Source organism: Populus nigra, chromosome 14, assembly GCF_951802175.1.
Source record: "Populus nigra chromosome 14, ddPopNigr1.1, whole genome shotgun sequence".
Lineage (NCBI taxonomy): Eukaryota > Viridiplantae > Streptophyta > Magnoliopsida > Malpighiales > Salicaceae > Populus > Populus nigra.
This window is the reverse complement of record NC_084865.1, coordinates 10,122,183-10,139,647: the sequence shown is the minus strand read 5'-3', so window position 1 is coordinate 10,139,647 and position 17,465 is coordinate 10,122,183. Positions and strand designations below refer to the sequence as shown.

General features: G+C 31.9%; 1 protein-coding gene across 1 annotated transcript; it reads left to right on the top strand.

Annotated features, from left to right (window-relative positions):
• The first annotated feature begins 619 nt into the window (after positions 1–619).
• Positions 620–2,354, top strand: LOC133672474 (probable esterase KAI2). The gene is made up of 2 exons (XM_062092904.1): positions 620–1,137; positions 1,640–2,354. Exons 1-2 carry the CDS (start codon positions 770–772, stop codon positions 2,082–2,084), a joined length of 813 nt encoding a protein of 270 aa, XP_061948888.1. The 5' UTR covers positions 620–769; the 3' UTR covers positions 2,085–2,354.
• Positions 2,355–17,465: the final 15,111 nt, after the last annotated feature.

Genomic DNA, 17,465 nt, shown 5'->3' with positions numbered 1-17,465 from the left:
AGATATAAAAAAATTAATAACTATAATAAATGATTTTTTTTAATAAACGGTGAAACCACGTAGGGTCACATCAGCTATAACTAGAGAACCCTCTGCATCACAACTTCATCACTGCATAATTAAGAGTTGGCATCCGATATGGGAATGCAATACGTGTCCCTAGCACCACCTAGGAATTGATCCTGAGTTAAGAAAATTATTAATTGTTTTTATTTTTTAAATTTAAATCTTAAAACCAACATTCATAAAAAGTATTTTTTTTCTTGGTTTATTAAGTTGTTATAAAATATATTTTTTGAATACATCAAACGGTTTGGGAATGCAATCTATATTTTTAAAAAATTTAATTTAATTTTGCTAAAATTTAATATAATTTGTATATTTTGAATCGTTTTAATGTATTGATATCAAAAATAATTTTTAAAAAATAAAAAAATATCATTCACATACATTGCAATATGAAAAATAATTTAAAAAATAACCGCTATCATAATAGTAAATACACATTCTGACAAGATGGTGTATTTAACATTTTTACAATCATTTTAAAAAAATAATTTTATTAATATAAAAATATATTTATTGTAAAAACTAAAAAAGCACCACAACCTTAGAATTATCCTCACATACATCTCGTTCCTGTCCTCCTCCTTCCATCTTTAAATGTATAAAAGAGAGCGCCTACTTCCACACCGTTAGACACAAGCCAACCCAATTAAAGAATAAGAAGAAAGCAGCAGCTCTAGTTGAAGAAAAAAGGAAAAAGTAAATGGGTATTGTAGAAGAAGCTCATAACGCGAAGATCTTGGGGTCAGGAGAGCAAGTGATAGTTTTGGCTCATGGGTTTGGGACGGATCAGTCTGTATGGAAGCACTTGATTCCACACATCGTTGATGAGTACAAAGTTATTCTGTATGATAACATGGGTGCTGGAACTACAAACCCAGATTACTTTGACTTCAATCGGTACTCATCTCTTGAAGGTTATGCTTATGATTTGCTTGCCATTTTAGAGGAGTTAAAAGTTGAGTCTTGTATTCTTGTCGCTCACTCTGTTTCTGGCATTATTGGTGCTATTGCCTCTATCAGTCGCCCTGATCTCTTCTCAAAAATTGTCATGCTTTCTGCTTCTCCAAGGTATGTTCCTCGAAGACTTTATAAACATTGATCATTTTTTTCTTGTTTCTTCATAATTGCTACTACTTTTAATTTTAATCACAAAAAAAGTAAGACGCGTCTATCTAAATTAGTCTACCCATGATTTAATTTCGTTAAATCACTTTACCTGCTATTGTAGCGGCGTTTGATTGTTATGCATCTGTTCATTTATGGATTATACTGCCCATTTTTACTTCTTTAATATCTGTTGCTAACTTGCTATGGATCGCTCTCTTGTTTTTCATTCTTTATATTTTACTAAGTATCAATTTTAAAATTAATAAATTATTAGTTTAGGTAGTTGAAAGAGGAGTTGTTTATGATGATTTTACATTATATTTTTCGTGGTTGGATTTGTGGGCTATTCGCCAGCGCTTGCCTCTATGCAAATTAGTATCTGTTTCTGTACCACAATCACACTACAAAAAAAAAAAACGAAATCGATTGTGAAATTTTGGCCTGTCAATTTTCTTATCATCAGGTATTTGAATGATGTTGATTACTATGGAGGATTTGAGCAAGAAGATTTAGACCAATTATTTGAAGCGATGCAAAACAATTATAAAGCATGGTGTTCAGGTTTTGCCCCACTAGCCGTGGGTGGAGACATGGATTCTGTAGCAGTGCAGGAATTCAGCCGCACCCTCTTCAATATGAGGCCAGACATTGCCCTTAGCGTGGCACAAACCATCTTCCAAAGTGACATGAGGTCAATCCTGCATATGGTCACAGTGCCCTGCCACATTCTGCAGAGCATGAAGGACTTGGCAGTGCCTGTGGTTGCCGCGGAATATTTGCACCAAAATCTTGGTGGTGAATCAATTGTTGAAGTCATGTCATCGGATGGTCACCTGCCTCAGTTGAGCTCTCCGGATATTGTGATCCCTGTGCTTCTAAAGCACATTCGTTACAATATTGCTTCATGATTACTTCTGTATTGTAAACCTCCTCTTTCCCTGCGAATTGGGTTTGCTTTTTTGTGTTAGACTGGTAATTAGGAAGCTGGTGAATGGTTGTAGGAAGATTATAAGGTGATTACTGTTTCGGGTTAGAAGAGATGAAAATAGCTAGGATAGAGGGGATAAGACGAAACAAGAGATAAAGAAGTTGTTCTTGGTAATGATATAAAAGATGGAATGAATGTCTCTATATTCTATGTAAGTTGAAATAAATAAATAAATAAAAACTGTTTAACCCTTGACTTGTATTACCATCATATTAGTCTTTTTTGGAAATCCACCATAACAAGGCCTTGAATTTGAAAAGAAGTGCTCTCAAAAACCTTGATAGTTATTGATGTTATAGTTCATCTCTTATAACAGCATAAAACCCACATAATGGCAAGAGGCATGATGTTATAGCAATCATTCACCATGTTCTCCACATAAAGTGGACAATTAGCAATGATGAAGCGCGCACCGTTGTCTTTCTTTTTTACCATTTTTTTCTACTAGATGGTAGTAAAACACGAGTCATATTGTTCCTTGAAATTGCAAAAATATGGAGCTTTAGTAAAGATTATATGATGAAGATATCAATATTGTCTGCCTTTTCCACATAGGACATGGCATTGCTAAGAACAATTTAACAGACTTGCATTCCAAACTCATTTCCCTCATCTTAGCTAGGGCATAAGCAATACCATATACTTGGTTGTTAAATTGATTCTAATATTGTGGCAGAGGATCATTCTTACTTTATTTAGTTTTTTCATGAAACAATAAATTCATTTTTAAATGACCCTCATACCAATGATACTGATAATATTTATAATTTGTTTTTTTTTTCTTGAAACATGAGTCTATTCACCCACATGAGCTCAATGACTTGATCAACCATCCAATAGTCTAATAATGCATAACTTTATACATAATACAATAAAAAAATTAATGGCAAAATTAATTTTAAAAGTGGTGGTTTAATAACCACTCTCATTCTTTTACCAGGTTGTTCATCTAGTTAAATAATGTTTATTAAAAGACTCCTCTTAATACCATTGAAGTAATTTCTTCTAGAAATAACAACGGAGTTATTAATTTAACAAGTGCTTTCCACTAAGTTAGAAAATATAATTAAATACAAGTTTTCTTTGTGCATCTTATACTCTATATACATGCTTTAAATACATTAAAGAATCAAGAGCCAGGTTTAAAGGGGGTGAACAAACCTTGATGAGAACTTAAAAATAAAAAAACTTGAGATGACTTGACAAGGAAATATATATAAAAATGATGAATTTGTAAGATATAAAAATGATGAATTTGTAAGATATAAGTATAAGACAATAAAGTAAGAGTTTAGGCATAGGCATAAAGATATCAAACAATAATTTTATCTTGGAATCGACTAACAATCTTTTTACGGATGAAGATACAATCTTTTACAATCACTTGTTACAATGTCAAGCGCACTCTAACTAAGGTGTACCCTACATCTCTCTTTTCATTTTTTATAAGTAACAACACTTAACACTCTATCAAAGAGTAAATAATATAACTTGTAAATCATATAAATTAAGCTTAGATAATAAAATGAATAGTATTTGCAAGTTTAGCTCTGTTTAAATGATACAAGTCTCTTCTATCTTTCTTTTCTTTTCATATTTTTTTGCTCTTTTATCTTGCATATGCTTCACACTATTCTCTTGCATATTTATTACACACCTTTAGAATATGATTCACTACATGTATTTATAGGTGTAAAGGAAAATTATACTTTGGAGAATATTCACATAAATAAGAAATTCTTTGTTAGAGGGATCCTCTTTATAATGATTTAGCCATTGTAGATGGTCTTCACTCTTTTGTTAGATATGACTTTCTCTCAATATAATCATTGTAGAGAGTTTATCAAAGTAAGAAACTAGTTGTAGAGAATTCATCTAAAGAGTTAGTTATTGTAGATAATCTCCATTCCATTGAAAATATCCATTAAAAATTTTCACTTAATACAAAAAAAAAAGTCATTTTGACTAATTAATCTAAGTAAACATTAACCATTAGAAATAATATTTTCTTACTAAAAAACTATTTGTTAAGAAAGGATCCTTAAAATAGAAGTAAATATTTCATCGAGAAGATGATGGCCTCCGGACTCAATAATGAATACAATTAACTAACACATATAAGTAAATAAGAATCTAATTATCAACGCAAATTATGAAATTCTTGATTTTACCATATTTTTATATATGTGCAACACTTTATTATAAGGCAAAACGTCAAACATGATGGAACCAGACACGGACTACATACAAAATATCATAATCATCGGCCAACCATCCTTTAGGGGTTGTTGTTGTTGTTATATATATACGTGCAACACTTTATTACATAAAAGAAAAATACAATATGGAAAATATGTTTTCAAGTGGTCAATCGGTAATGAGTTGCCAAAAGAAGAATATTTAGAAAACCCAAGTTTTAAAAGAGATGGGTTAAAACATACAACTTATGGATGAACCGATTAGAAAAGCACGAGTTTTTAGAATTAATTAATCAAAACAAGCCGCTCATGGATGGATCAATTAAACACAATATCTTAAAAAAAATCAATAAAAAAACAAACCACTCATATTTGAATGAATCAAGAAATATAAGTTTTTAAATTAACTAGTCATAACAAAATGCTGACCAATTAAACATAACATTTTAAAAAGAATTGGTCTGAAATAAACTGTTTAGGGGTGAAGTAATTTTATCTAGAAATGACAATGAAGTTATTAATTTGACTAGTGCTTTTCATTATATTAGTAAATATGATTAAATGCAAGTTCTTATATACTCTATATATATTTCTTAAATAAAATAAAGAATCAAGAGCTAGGTCCAGAGAAAGGATGAACAAACCGTGATGAGAAATAAAAACTTAAAATAACTTGATAAGATATAAGTATAATATAATAAATAGTAAGATATAAGTATAATATAATAATGTACGAGTGTAGGCATAAAAATACCACAAAGTAATCTTATCTTAGAATCCACTAGCAATCTTCCTAGAACAAAGATACAATCTTTTACAACCACTCCTTTATTAGCTCAAGAAACACACTTGTTATAAAGTCAAAGCCACTCCAACTAAGGTATCCCCACACCTCCCTTTTAAGCTCAATTAATAGTTTTTTTTATCTTTTAATTTTTTTAGATAAACCAAATAAAAAGCACAAATTTTGAAATTAACTGGTGGAACCGTTTGTGAAAGGGCCAGTTAAACACAGTATTTTCAAAAGGATAGATAGAACATGAATCGCTTATGGGTGTAACATATCATAAAACAAAAGATCTGGAATTAATTTGTCAGAACGGATGAATGAATCAAACACGAGATTTTGAAAGAGAAGAATTGGTTGACCAAACTGCTCATGGTTGCACTGCACTGTTAACTCGGTGCGCGTGCCTCAGTATTGGTGGCTCCGCAGTAATTTCAGTGAGATGGTGCATTGAACATCCCACCATGGACATGTCGATCTCATCTATCCACTTCTGATGGTTATGTACCTCACGGCCAACCAGGTATGAAGATCGGCGGTGACAAAGCTTCTGCTTGGCCGTTTGGTTTTTTGGCTTTTTTAGGCTGATAATAGCGGCATTGGTGATGGTTGCTGGTCAAGTTTTTGCAAGCAAGAGGAGGCGCTCCTTTCCTTGGTGGTCCTGAGGTGTGAGGTGGCGGGACCATGGAGAAATGGCCACTATTGATGAGGAGAGAGAGAAGACATGGGCTTGGATTTGCTGTGGCTGTATCCATGGTAAGTATATGAGATTCCTTGGATTTAACGGCCCAGATCCGTTTGATCTGATCAATGGTTCAGATCCAACTGCCTTTAAACTGATCGCTCTGACTTGTTGGGGTATGATCTGGTACGGATATGCGTAGATGAAATCCAACAACTGAGATTTTTGGGAGACTGGATCTAGCGGTTATGGCTTGATTAGGCTATGATCAAATGTAGATGAGCCCTTTTTCGGTCTTTGTATCTACGGGTGAGATTCATAGAGTCTGGATCAAACAGTTATGGTTTGTCTTGGCAATGACCAAGCCCAAATCAAGTTTCTAAATCAACGACTGTGATTCAGTGAAGTTTTGGAATTGACAGCTGTGAAAAGAGACTTTTCATCGTAAAATTCCATCGATTCCAACCTTTCATCCAGCTCATAAATGCCTACCATCTTTGTGGGCTCCACGAGATGCTTCTTTTCATCGTGTAGTCTTTTCGTATATTTTCTCACTTTTCACACGAATGACTTTTCCGAGTCTGCTTCTTGTGTCAAGCTCGAGCAGTGACCTTCATCACTAAAATCACTAGCTATCAAATGGTCACACATAATTGACCAGTGGGTGTTTAGTGGTGGGAGGCGTAAGGTGTTATGTCATCCTCCAAATCAATGGCTCGAGGCATCATTATCTAAGCTCTCATCATCATTACGGGAATATAAACTCGTATGGTTTTTTTTAATTAAAATTAATTAATAAAATAAATATTCTATATAAGTTTCAAATCCAAAAAACTTTTCACTTGGTTTGAGAGTAAGGATCGTTTTGTTTTATGCAAAATATTTTACAAAAAAAAAATATTTAAAATGTAAAATATTTTTTAATGTTTGGATTGAAAAATGTTTTCTCACAAATTTTTTTTAATAACGATGTTGGGATGATAGTGGTGGTGAGGTGGCAATGGTGAGGTGCCGGTGGTAGTAAGGTGGTCATGATAGTGGTGAAAGAGGAGGTTGTGGTGGAGGAGAAGGTGGTAAAATGGTGGTAGAGGTAGTGGTGGTGAGACGGCATAGATTGTGGAGGAGATGGTGGTAAGGTGGTCATGGAGGTGCTAGAAAAAAAAAGATGGTTGAAATAGTTGGGTGATATTGTAAATGGATTACTATTTGTAAAATATTTTATAGAATTTAATGAGATGAAAATATTTTCTATCAAATGAACTAAGTTTGAAGGTTGACTATAAAATATTTTTTAGTGACTAGTTTTCTTATAAAATATTTTATGGGAAACAAACAAACGAATTTTTTTAAAAATATTTTCTAAAAGCAAACACTATAAAATTTGGAAAATAATTTTTGATAAAATATTTTAGCAAAACAAACAGACTTTAATATAAAACTATTCTTCAAACTTCATATAACAACCAAAGTTTTTGGGTTAAGATGTTTTTTTAACACACAATAAGGACTTCGAAAGTGGGAGTCGGGGTAGAATACCTCCTAGAGGTATTGCCAAACTGCTATTAATAGTTTGGGGAATTTGAGCTTTATTACCGTTTTCAGTGTTAAGAAGGTTGATGTTGTTAGCATTATTGTTAAGATTAAGTAGGATCTCTTTACCATTGCACATTGTGATGCTGGTTGTAGGATTAACATTCTACTAGTTCATCTTGGAAGGGGCTATTGTTTTTCATAGTTATTGATTCCTTACATTCAAATATATGTAAGAGTTCTTAAAAGCATATGAAATAATTAGTTGGTTAACCAGTCAAGATATAGAAAGCTAGTGTTATGACTCAAAAAAGTAACAATCCACTAATAAAAAATAGTTAATACAAGTAGTGAGAGGTGTAGTAGGAAGACCAAGCAATGTTAGTAAAACACAAATCTAGTAGTAGAAAGGTGAATGATCAATGTCTAACAGATGGAGCTTTAGAAGTTAGATGGTGTAAGAGTGAGAGAACTTGAAGAGAGAATTCTATTTAGGAAAAGGTGTGTAAAATTTTAAAAATGTTGTGACATTGATATTTATAATAGAAAGAAGATGGCCTTTAATTTTTTAAATTGTACCATGTTATCCAAATTTTGATGGTCAAGGTTTGAGATAAAAAAAAAACTAGGTTTTTTAGTTAAACTGCTTCAACTTGCTAGCAAAAGCAAAATAAAGTGTCAATTAATCCTTCATTCATTTAACCTTACTTCAAACCCATTAAGTCAATCTCTCTTATGCACTTTAAAGACAAGGCATGAACATTAACCTTGCTATAATACCTATCTAAATTATTACTCATCCTGAACCTTATGCTAGATGAAGCCCATTGTTAATCCATTTGGTGAGCAACTTCAACCTATGCTAAATCGTGAAAATAAGATAAATTAGTACATAAAAATTAATTAAATACTTATTTTATTTTAGTGAAAAATAAAGCATATACAGATAATATACATCACCTTTTGACCCTACTACATTACAAAAAATACTAAAAGAGGTAGTGATTTCATTGTTCACCACCTTATAATATGAATTTTCACAATGTTTTGTGATTTTTCTAGTCCTATAAGTTTTTTTACACCGGTCATCACATTTGTTTTTCAATTTCATCATTCCATTTTGTATTGATTGGGTTTGGGCTTGATAACTATTTTGTATTGGTCTTCAAAAAAATATCTCGACATTGAATTGATTCTTAGTTTTGTAAAAGCAATTTTGATTTTATTGTATGATAAAAAAAAGTACGGGATCAAAATTGATGATGAGGCAAAAATGTAGGTTTTCTTACATGTTTCATTCAGGGTTTTTTTAAAAAAAATTTCCCTTCATATTTTTATCAATTTGTTTTTAGTTCTTTTAGTTTGACAATTAAACATTTAGTTCTTTTAGTATGAGTTTGAGAGAGAAGAGAGATGTTAATGGTAGAATTAGTAATGAAAATCTAGCAAAAAACCAACATGTGGCATATATTATGGAAGCTTCTTGGTAGAAATTGTGTTTGAAAATAGAAAAGTTTGTCCTTTTCTATTTTCAGATATAAATAAAGAAGTTTAGAGAGAGTAGAAAGGGGAGCAAATAGAATAAATATAGGAGATGCCTTAACTGGCAACCTCTACTCCAATTTCTTAATATATATTGTAAATTTTCTTCAACAACCTACTTTCAAACTCTTGTGAAGTTCAAACAATAGAGTAGCTTAAAAATGATGGAGAAGAGAAAAAATATTGATTGGCCAAATAATGTGAACAAAAATGAAGAAGTTAAATTTGGTGTCAATGTGTTTCTTTGACAAGGGGAGTGTCACTGAGGTATTTTTTAGCTTCTATATTTCTTGAAAAAGTACATAGGGTTGAAAAAGATTTTTTTCCAATTGAGTTTTATGTTTTTAAATTGATTTAAAGGTATTTTGAGTTGACAAATTAGTTATTAAAGTTCTATGTGTGGTCGTTAAGTGTTTTTAGGTTAAAATACATTAAGAAATAAATTTTCTGGCCTAAAAACCCCAGCCTGATTTTCTAATCGTCCATCTGGTGATTTTCTAATCGTCTATTTAAAAATAAATAAATAAAAGAGAGAATGATATATTGTTCGCGCCCTTATGCAAACAAAATAAAGAAGGCTATGCATGCAGGGTTGACGTTATAGACATGCAGACCCTATCTACTTGGTCTAGGCACCTAGCCTCTTCCTGTGAGTTTTTTTCAAGATTTGTTATATTGAAATGCACGATAAAAAAATATTTGAAATGATATTTAAATTATTATTCAATTTAGCCATTGTCCTTAAATATATTGTAGATTTTTATGAGAATGTTAACAATTTATTTTTTAATTATTATATGATTAATATAAAAAAATAAGAAAAATAGTTTCTCATGAATATGTAATAAAATAAAATTTTTGTTCTTAAGATTTTTTAATAGATTTCTAACATGATTTTATCAAATTTATTTATTTTTCCTTTAATCACATGCAAAATGTTGACATTATTTTAGTATTTATTTTAAACTTTCTTTTTAAAATCATGATAGGTTTTTATTTAAAAAGGCATTGTTTACAATTAAAAAAAAAATGCTTTTGTGAAAAAATAAAGAATGCCTCAATAAGAAAATGGAATTGAGATTGAAGAAATACATTTTTCCTTGATAATTTCATTCACTCTCTTTCTTGGAAATCTCTCTTTTTATAATTGTTCAATTAAATAAAAACTAGATTCCAAAAGCAAGGTTATTTAACCCAATGAAGGTCATGATTTAGATCACGAGTTTGGTAGACTAACCTGGTTTAATTTAAGTCTATCCAAAACATTGTTGTTTCAATATTTTTTTAATAAAAAATCATTAAATCGAACATCATTTTTAAATTTTGTTATTTATAAAAGAAAACTCAAGTTTTTTTTGTTCAACTAAGTCGATAGTGCACCTGTCAGGTTGGTTGGATCATACTAGGTCAACTCCTACTTGATTAACTTTGAAACTCGGCTCGGTCAAGAGGCCAGTTTGATAGGTCACTATGTTAACCTTATAGGCTAAGCTATGTTTAATAACATTGTCAATGAGTAAACGACAATGTCTTGAAAAACCGAGTTAATCCAAACTTCATCATCTTGATATTTTAAAAATGAAAATGATGACATCTTTATTTGCTTTTAGTCAAACTAAGTTTTGACTGGCTCAAAAACTCCCACACAATTTAGGTCACATTAAGTCAGCTCCTCATTACAATGCATGAACGATGTATTATTCTTATATTTTTTTATTACATTCATGTCAAAATTATTGGAATATTAATTTTTTATTTATATTTTGATTTTATGATGATAAGATGATTGAAAAACAAATATTCTAGAAAAAAATTGTAAAAAAATTCTAAGTGTGTTAATAAGATAAAGGGGTTTTATTAGACAAATACCTTTATTATCCTTATTTCAAATCATCCAAATTTTTTTTGGATGTTTGTTCTAATTGCTTTTGATTTTTTATTAAATAAATGATATAAAAGAAATAACGTTTTTAGACATAACAAATATTAATAAGAAAAATGAGGACTTATTCTAGCAAGTTAATTTGTTTCAATAAAAGTTAGATTAGTAATCTTCTTTTACACACACACTTGTTGTATAAATAAATAAAATTTGATGATTCGTAAAATAAAATCATATTTCTTAATCTACATCTATCTTTTATATTTATTAATACAAATAAATCTCAATTAAATTTGATCAAATTAGAATTTTTCTTGCTGTTAAAAACTACATTGACAACATCTACGCATTAATCATAAAACCTATATCCAAAACTGCAATTGTCTATAGCATAAAGAAGTTGGCTCGTATACTTCCTAAACTAAATTCAAATTTTGGTCATTCAAGTGGAGATTTTCTTAGCCTTTCTTGAATCTATAACACGAAACGCAATGCATTCATATTTGTTTTTTACCAAAATAATAATCTTTTAAATAGTTCTATAATTAAGGATGCAAAGTTCATAGATCCAAAGAAAAGAGGAAAAAAACCATTGGATATAAAAACCAGTTGAACTCCTTGTTGAAGTTTAGGTGAAAAGAATAAACACAATAAAACACAACATGCTTTTGATAATTGGTGATTAGTACTTAAAAGTGCATTTTTATCAAGGTTTTATATCATCATTTTGCACTTTAAGTATCAATAACTCCTTAACTAAAGCATGTTTTATAATAACATATCGAATTATATAAGATACCTTTAATTTATGGTAAATGTTCATCTTAAATGCAGGCCTATCACATAAATGAAAGAATTGATTGATGAGTTGAAGTACAGAAATTGAAAGGACAAAAAGATGGCCAAAGAGATGCTGGTGCAGTCCAAACTGGAACACAGTTCAGTAATTGGGTCATATATGGAGCTGTAGATCTTGGATTTAGGTCCATTTTATATGGATGGAAAGCTAAGACATAGGCCTACAACTTTCATGTGGAGCCTAAGATTTAACAAGGCCGTTTTCAAGTTCAAATTATAGCAACAAAGAAGAAGTCCGAATCTGTCCTGCAGCCCAGACACTGTTCAGTGTTCAGCCCATATCTCGAGTTCTAGAAGTCCAAATGATCTCAAAGTTTTACCCTAGAAAGATGAGACAATTTCCTAGAACTTTCATGATTCAAGTTTGTTCAAATTATGACGTCATCAATGACGTTTTTGGCAGACAAGAAGATAAGAATTGTCACCAAGTCAAGATGTGGCCACCCACTCATCAATTAGTCAACAAATCAATAGTTCCGAATTTTGGCCTATAAAAGGAGGCATTTGCCATGTATTGAGGCATCTTGGTTTTTAGATCAAGATCATGCTTTTTCTCTCTCTTTATATTTTGTAATGCTTAAGTTTTGCTTATAATTAATCTCTTGCTTATGCTTTTCATTTCATTTCCTTGTTTATTTATGTTTCTTTCTTTCATTATGTTTAACTAAGTTTATTATGTCAAGGTGAAAAGGGTACACTAATGGTGTAAGAATAAGTATAATATAAACCTAACATGGACCTTAATGTTGGATACTAACATGCTTTATATTTGCTATCTTGTTCACTTATAATACTTTGCTTGTTAAATGGTTAATCTAGATTTATGTTGTATAACATTTGGTACAACAAATACTTGGCACTTTCATAGCCCATACTGTATGGTATAACCGACACCTGAGCTATGAAAGAAACTTGATTTGTTGTTAACATAAGTTATAATCATGAATGCCTGACAACATTTACAAGTATTAGCATTATTCGAATAAGATAACTAATGTAATCATGTTAACAATTTATAATCCGATTGGAACCTCCTTTGTGTGTGGTTTCCAGTTGAATAATAAGAGTTTATACTATTCTTGTTTGATGTACCATTAGTGGATCCTCTAACCTTGACATTTGTTGTTATCATTGTTTAATCCTATGTTAATCTTCCATCTCAAAAGTTCTCATCAACTTCTTCCTCTTCTTCTTCACTATTATTATTATCATCATTATTGTTATTGTTGTTGTATTATTGTTGCTTATAATTTATACAAGTAACCTCCCTGTGGTTCGACCCCGGTCTTGCCGGGTTATTTATTACTTCGACACTCCTGCACTTGGGAAAAAACATCAATCTTTTGGTCGTGTCAAGTTTTTGGCGCCGTTGCCGAGGAGGTAAATTCTTGTACAAATTATAGTATTTACTTTATTTTCTCTTTTCTCTTCTCTTGTATCTAACTTTGTTACTTTTGTTTTGTTTCTCTTTCTTTTATTTTCTTCTTCTTTTTATTCTCTTCTTGCACGTGCATGAGAGTGTGGTCACGTACATTAAGTGGTAGACTTTGTAGGGTATCCTCATCATTTTCAGAAAATATAGCTGAAGAAGATAACCAATCGCTTCATAATGAGAATAGTGAGAATATTCGGGTTAGAACTCTTAGAGACCACATGAATCCCACAAGAACAAGTGCACCCTCATGCATAGTTTTTCCACTTGATGCATCTCATTTTAATTTTAAGCCAGACATTATTCAACTTTTACCTTCTTTTCATGGTTTAGATTTAGAAAATCCATACTTGCATTTAAGGGAATTTGAGGAGGTCTGTAACACCTATAATGACTCAAATTGTAGCATGAACATCATTAGGTTAAAGCTTTTTCCTTTTTCATTAAAAGATAAAGCTAAAACATGGCTACAAAATTTGAGACCTGGATCCATTCGTGCTTGGGATGATATGCAACAACAATTTTTAAAGAAGTTTTTTCCATCTTACAGAACGAACTCTTTCAAAAGACAAATCATTACTTTCTCTCAACAACCAGGAGAAACATTTTATCAATGTTGGGATAGGTATCGAGATTTGCTTAATACTTGCCCCCATCATGGTTTTGAAACATGGAGATTGGTGTCACATTTTTATGAAGGGTTAACTCCTAGAGATAGGCAAATGGTTGAATTGATGTGCAATGGAACTTTTGAGGATAAAGACCCTAATGAAGCTATGGAATACCTAGACTTGCTAGCTGAAAATGCACAAAATTGGGACACTACAGGAACTTATGAGGCACCAAGTAAAACCCAACCTCATACATCTAGTGGGGGTATGTACAACCTTAGGGAAGATCATGACCTCCAAGCCAAGTTTGCATCTTTAGCTAAAAAAGTTGAAGCGCTAGAATTGAAAAAGAGTGGTCAATTAAAATCTGTTCAAGACATTGCATGTCAAATCTGTGAAACCAACGAGCATTCAACCAATGACTGTCCAACCTTGCCTTCTTTTAAAGAATGTCTCCATGAACAAGCCCATGCATTAAACAGTTTTCAAAGGCCCAACCATAACCCATATTCGCAAACATATAACCCTGGTTGGAGAAATCATCCAAATTTCAGTTGGAAGAGTGAGAACAATAATACTCAAACTTCACAGCCACCGTTTCAAGCACACCATAATTTCCAAAATTCTCATGGATATGCACCTCCTTATGCTCCCCCTCCTAGAAGAAATCTTGAAAAAACATTGCATGCATTTATGGAAAAGCAAGAGGCAATTAACACTCAACTTGCTCAAAGCATGACAGATTTTAAAGATACTCTTGCAAAATTGACATCTGCTCTCAGTTTCCAAGAGAAATGTAAGTTTCCTTCTCAACCACAACAAAATCCCAAGGGGCAATACAATGCGAATGCAAGTAGTTCGGGAAGCCAACACATGGATCACGTAAAATCAGTCATCACTCTTCGCAATGGTAAGGTTATTGAAAAACCCATTCTTGAACCTTGTGAGAATGATGATGAATCAATCTCTGAGGGTAAGGAAGGGGTTGAATCTGATCATTGCAAAGAAAAAATTGATTCTCCGCCAGCACTTCCATTTTCTCATGCCATGACTAAACAAAGAAAAGTCAATCACAACTCTGAAATCTTTGAAACTTTCAAACAGGTAAGGATCAATATACCTTTGCTGGATGCTATTAAACAGGTTCCTTCTTATGCTAAATTTTTAAAAGATATGTGCACTGTGAAGAGAAAACTGAATGTGAAAAAGAAAGCCTTCTTAGCCGAACAAGTAAGTGCCATTCTTCAGAACAATAATGCTTTGAAATATAAAGACCCTGGTTGTCCTACAATTTCTTGCTTTATTGGAGAACATAAAATTGAAAAAGCCTTACTTGATCTTGGAGCTAGTGTGAATTTACTTCCATATTCAGTTTTTCAAAGTCTCAATCTAGGTGAGTTAAAACCAACTTCTGTAACTCTTTTACTTGCCGATAGATCTGTAAAGGTGCCTAGAGGAATAGTTGAAGATGTGTTAGTACAAGTCGATAAATTCATTTACCCTGTGGATTTTATTGTCTTGGATACACAACCTGTTGAAGCATGTAATTCATTTCCTGTTATTTTAGGACGTCCATTTCTTGCAACTTCTAATGCGTTGATTAATTGTAGGAACGGACTGATGAAGCTATCTTTTGGAAACATGACATTGGAGATGAATATTTTCAACATTTGCAAGCAACCTGGAGATGATAATGATTTACAAGAAGTAGATTATATTGAAGAATTAGTTTATGATCAACTTGAATCTACTTTGAGTAAAATTGAATTGGATGAATCTGAAGATTTGCAAATGACTTATTCTCAGGAAGAAATCACGGATGAAAAAGACATCGAAAATATTGATGCGGATCTTTTATCAAGAGTGACAACAGATTCAGCATCCGACATCACACCAATCGATGATTACTTTCCTGATGAATCTTTACTTTCTCTTAGTTCAATGCCTTGGTTTGCTAAAAATATCAATTTTCTTGCTACAAGAGATTTGCCAACTTATTGGAGTACCGAAGACAAAGGTGAGTTTCTGAACGAAGTGAAGAAATTTTATTGGGATGACCCTTACTTATTCGAATATTGTCCTGATCAAATATTTCGAAGATGCATTCCTGACAATGAGGTAAGTAATGTCATTAAATTTTGTCATTCTGAAGCATGTGGGAGTCATTTCTCGTCAAAAAAGACCATTGCGAAAATCTTTCAAAATGGATTTTATTGGCCCACCATGTTCAAGGACACGCATGCATTCTGCAAAGCTTGTGAAAATTGTCAAAAGTCAGGATTTATTTCAAAACATAAGGAATCTTTAGATAATCTTCTATTGACTTTGGAGACATATCCTGGTGGAGAAGTGCATTGTGCATTTTAAGACTTATGACCCCATTTCCATAAAGAACATGATCGACTTAGTCTTGGGAATCTGACTGTAAAAGACCCTGTTTGCCAGTTTTTAAGAAAACTGGATGGGAAGCCCATCCCCGACCCATAGAGGGCGTTTAAGCCGTTCTTGGACGTAAAACCAAGGGAAGATGTGAGCCACAATCACAAATACGATTTGAGTCTGAGTTTGTAAAAATTTATGTCTTTCAGTTTTATTAATAGCATAATATTTTTTTTTCTGTTTTGTTATCTCTTATATTTGTTTAAGTGTGTTTCAGGATTGTCAGTGTTCGTTGTTTCAGGTGATGTCTTCTATACTCTATCTTTCTATCTTATGACATTGAGGACAATGTCTCGTTTTGGTTGGGGGGAGAGGGTAGTAGTTGACATTTTAAAAAAAAATATAATCAACTAACTGTTTTTGTTTTTAAAAACCATTTGGCAAAACTGTTATTACTAGGATGGTAGAGTAAGGGGGAATGACTCTTGAGACGCATCTTAGTAAACATTTTCTAATGGTTATTTGCAATATTCATAACAAGGCCTATTAGAATACTTCTTGAAATATTCAGGTTTACAAACTCTCGCATTGTTATCACTTGGTTCTGCTCATATACTCATTTAACAAATATTCTTAAACCTTCACTTTCATACACACACTTTAACATATGATTGTGGGTTGCACATTGGATTATTACATTATTTATGTTTTTTTTGTTAAAGGTAACAACTAAGGGATAGGGATAGTCTATAATTTGCAAAAAATAAAAAAAAAGAAAAAAAAAGAAAAAAAAAGAGAAAAAGAAAATGATGATAATAAAAACATAGATAAGTTTGATTTCGTAGCCTCCCTAACCTAAGCAATTAAGCCCGAAGGGGTGTTTTAACACCTAATACCCTAAAGTCAATTGACTTGGGAGCTATTGGCCCAAAGCTTGTTACATGGGTTAAGGAGAAAAGCTTAAGGGAATCAAACATTGCACTATCTACGTATCAGTATCTGCAACCCGAGTTACTAAGCTCGTAGGGGTGTCTCAACACCTAATGCCCTAAGATCAACTGGTCTGGGAGTCATTAGCCGAAAGCTCGTTACATGGGTTAAAGATGCATTGTGTTTTATGTTATATGTATAGATATTAAAAAAAAAAAGTTAAGTAAAATAAAATAATCCCAACCCAAGGAAGTTAACCTTAAACATTAGAACAAAAATATTGTTTTCTTCCAACAAAAGCCCCATCATCTATGTTTCATACATTGAGCACATAACAAGGAAGGTTTATTAATATTTTGTTTAAGAGATATTGAGCAGATATACAAAATTTAATGAGAGTTTGTTTATCTGGATAGATTAATGGAAGTTGAATGATGAATGCCTTGCTTTGTGGAATTTGCAAATTGTTT

Bases quoted from the DNA above. Each gene is read 5' to 3' on its own strand.
- LOC133672474 (XM_062092904.1), top strand. From the start codon at position 770: ATGGGTATTGTAGAAGAAGCTCATAACGCGAAGATCTTGGGGTCAGGA. The intron at 1,138-1,639 runs GTATGTTCCTCG...TCTTATCATCAG, and splicing joins ATGCTTTCTGCTTCTCCAAG to GTATTTGAATGATGTTGATT.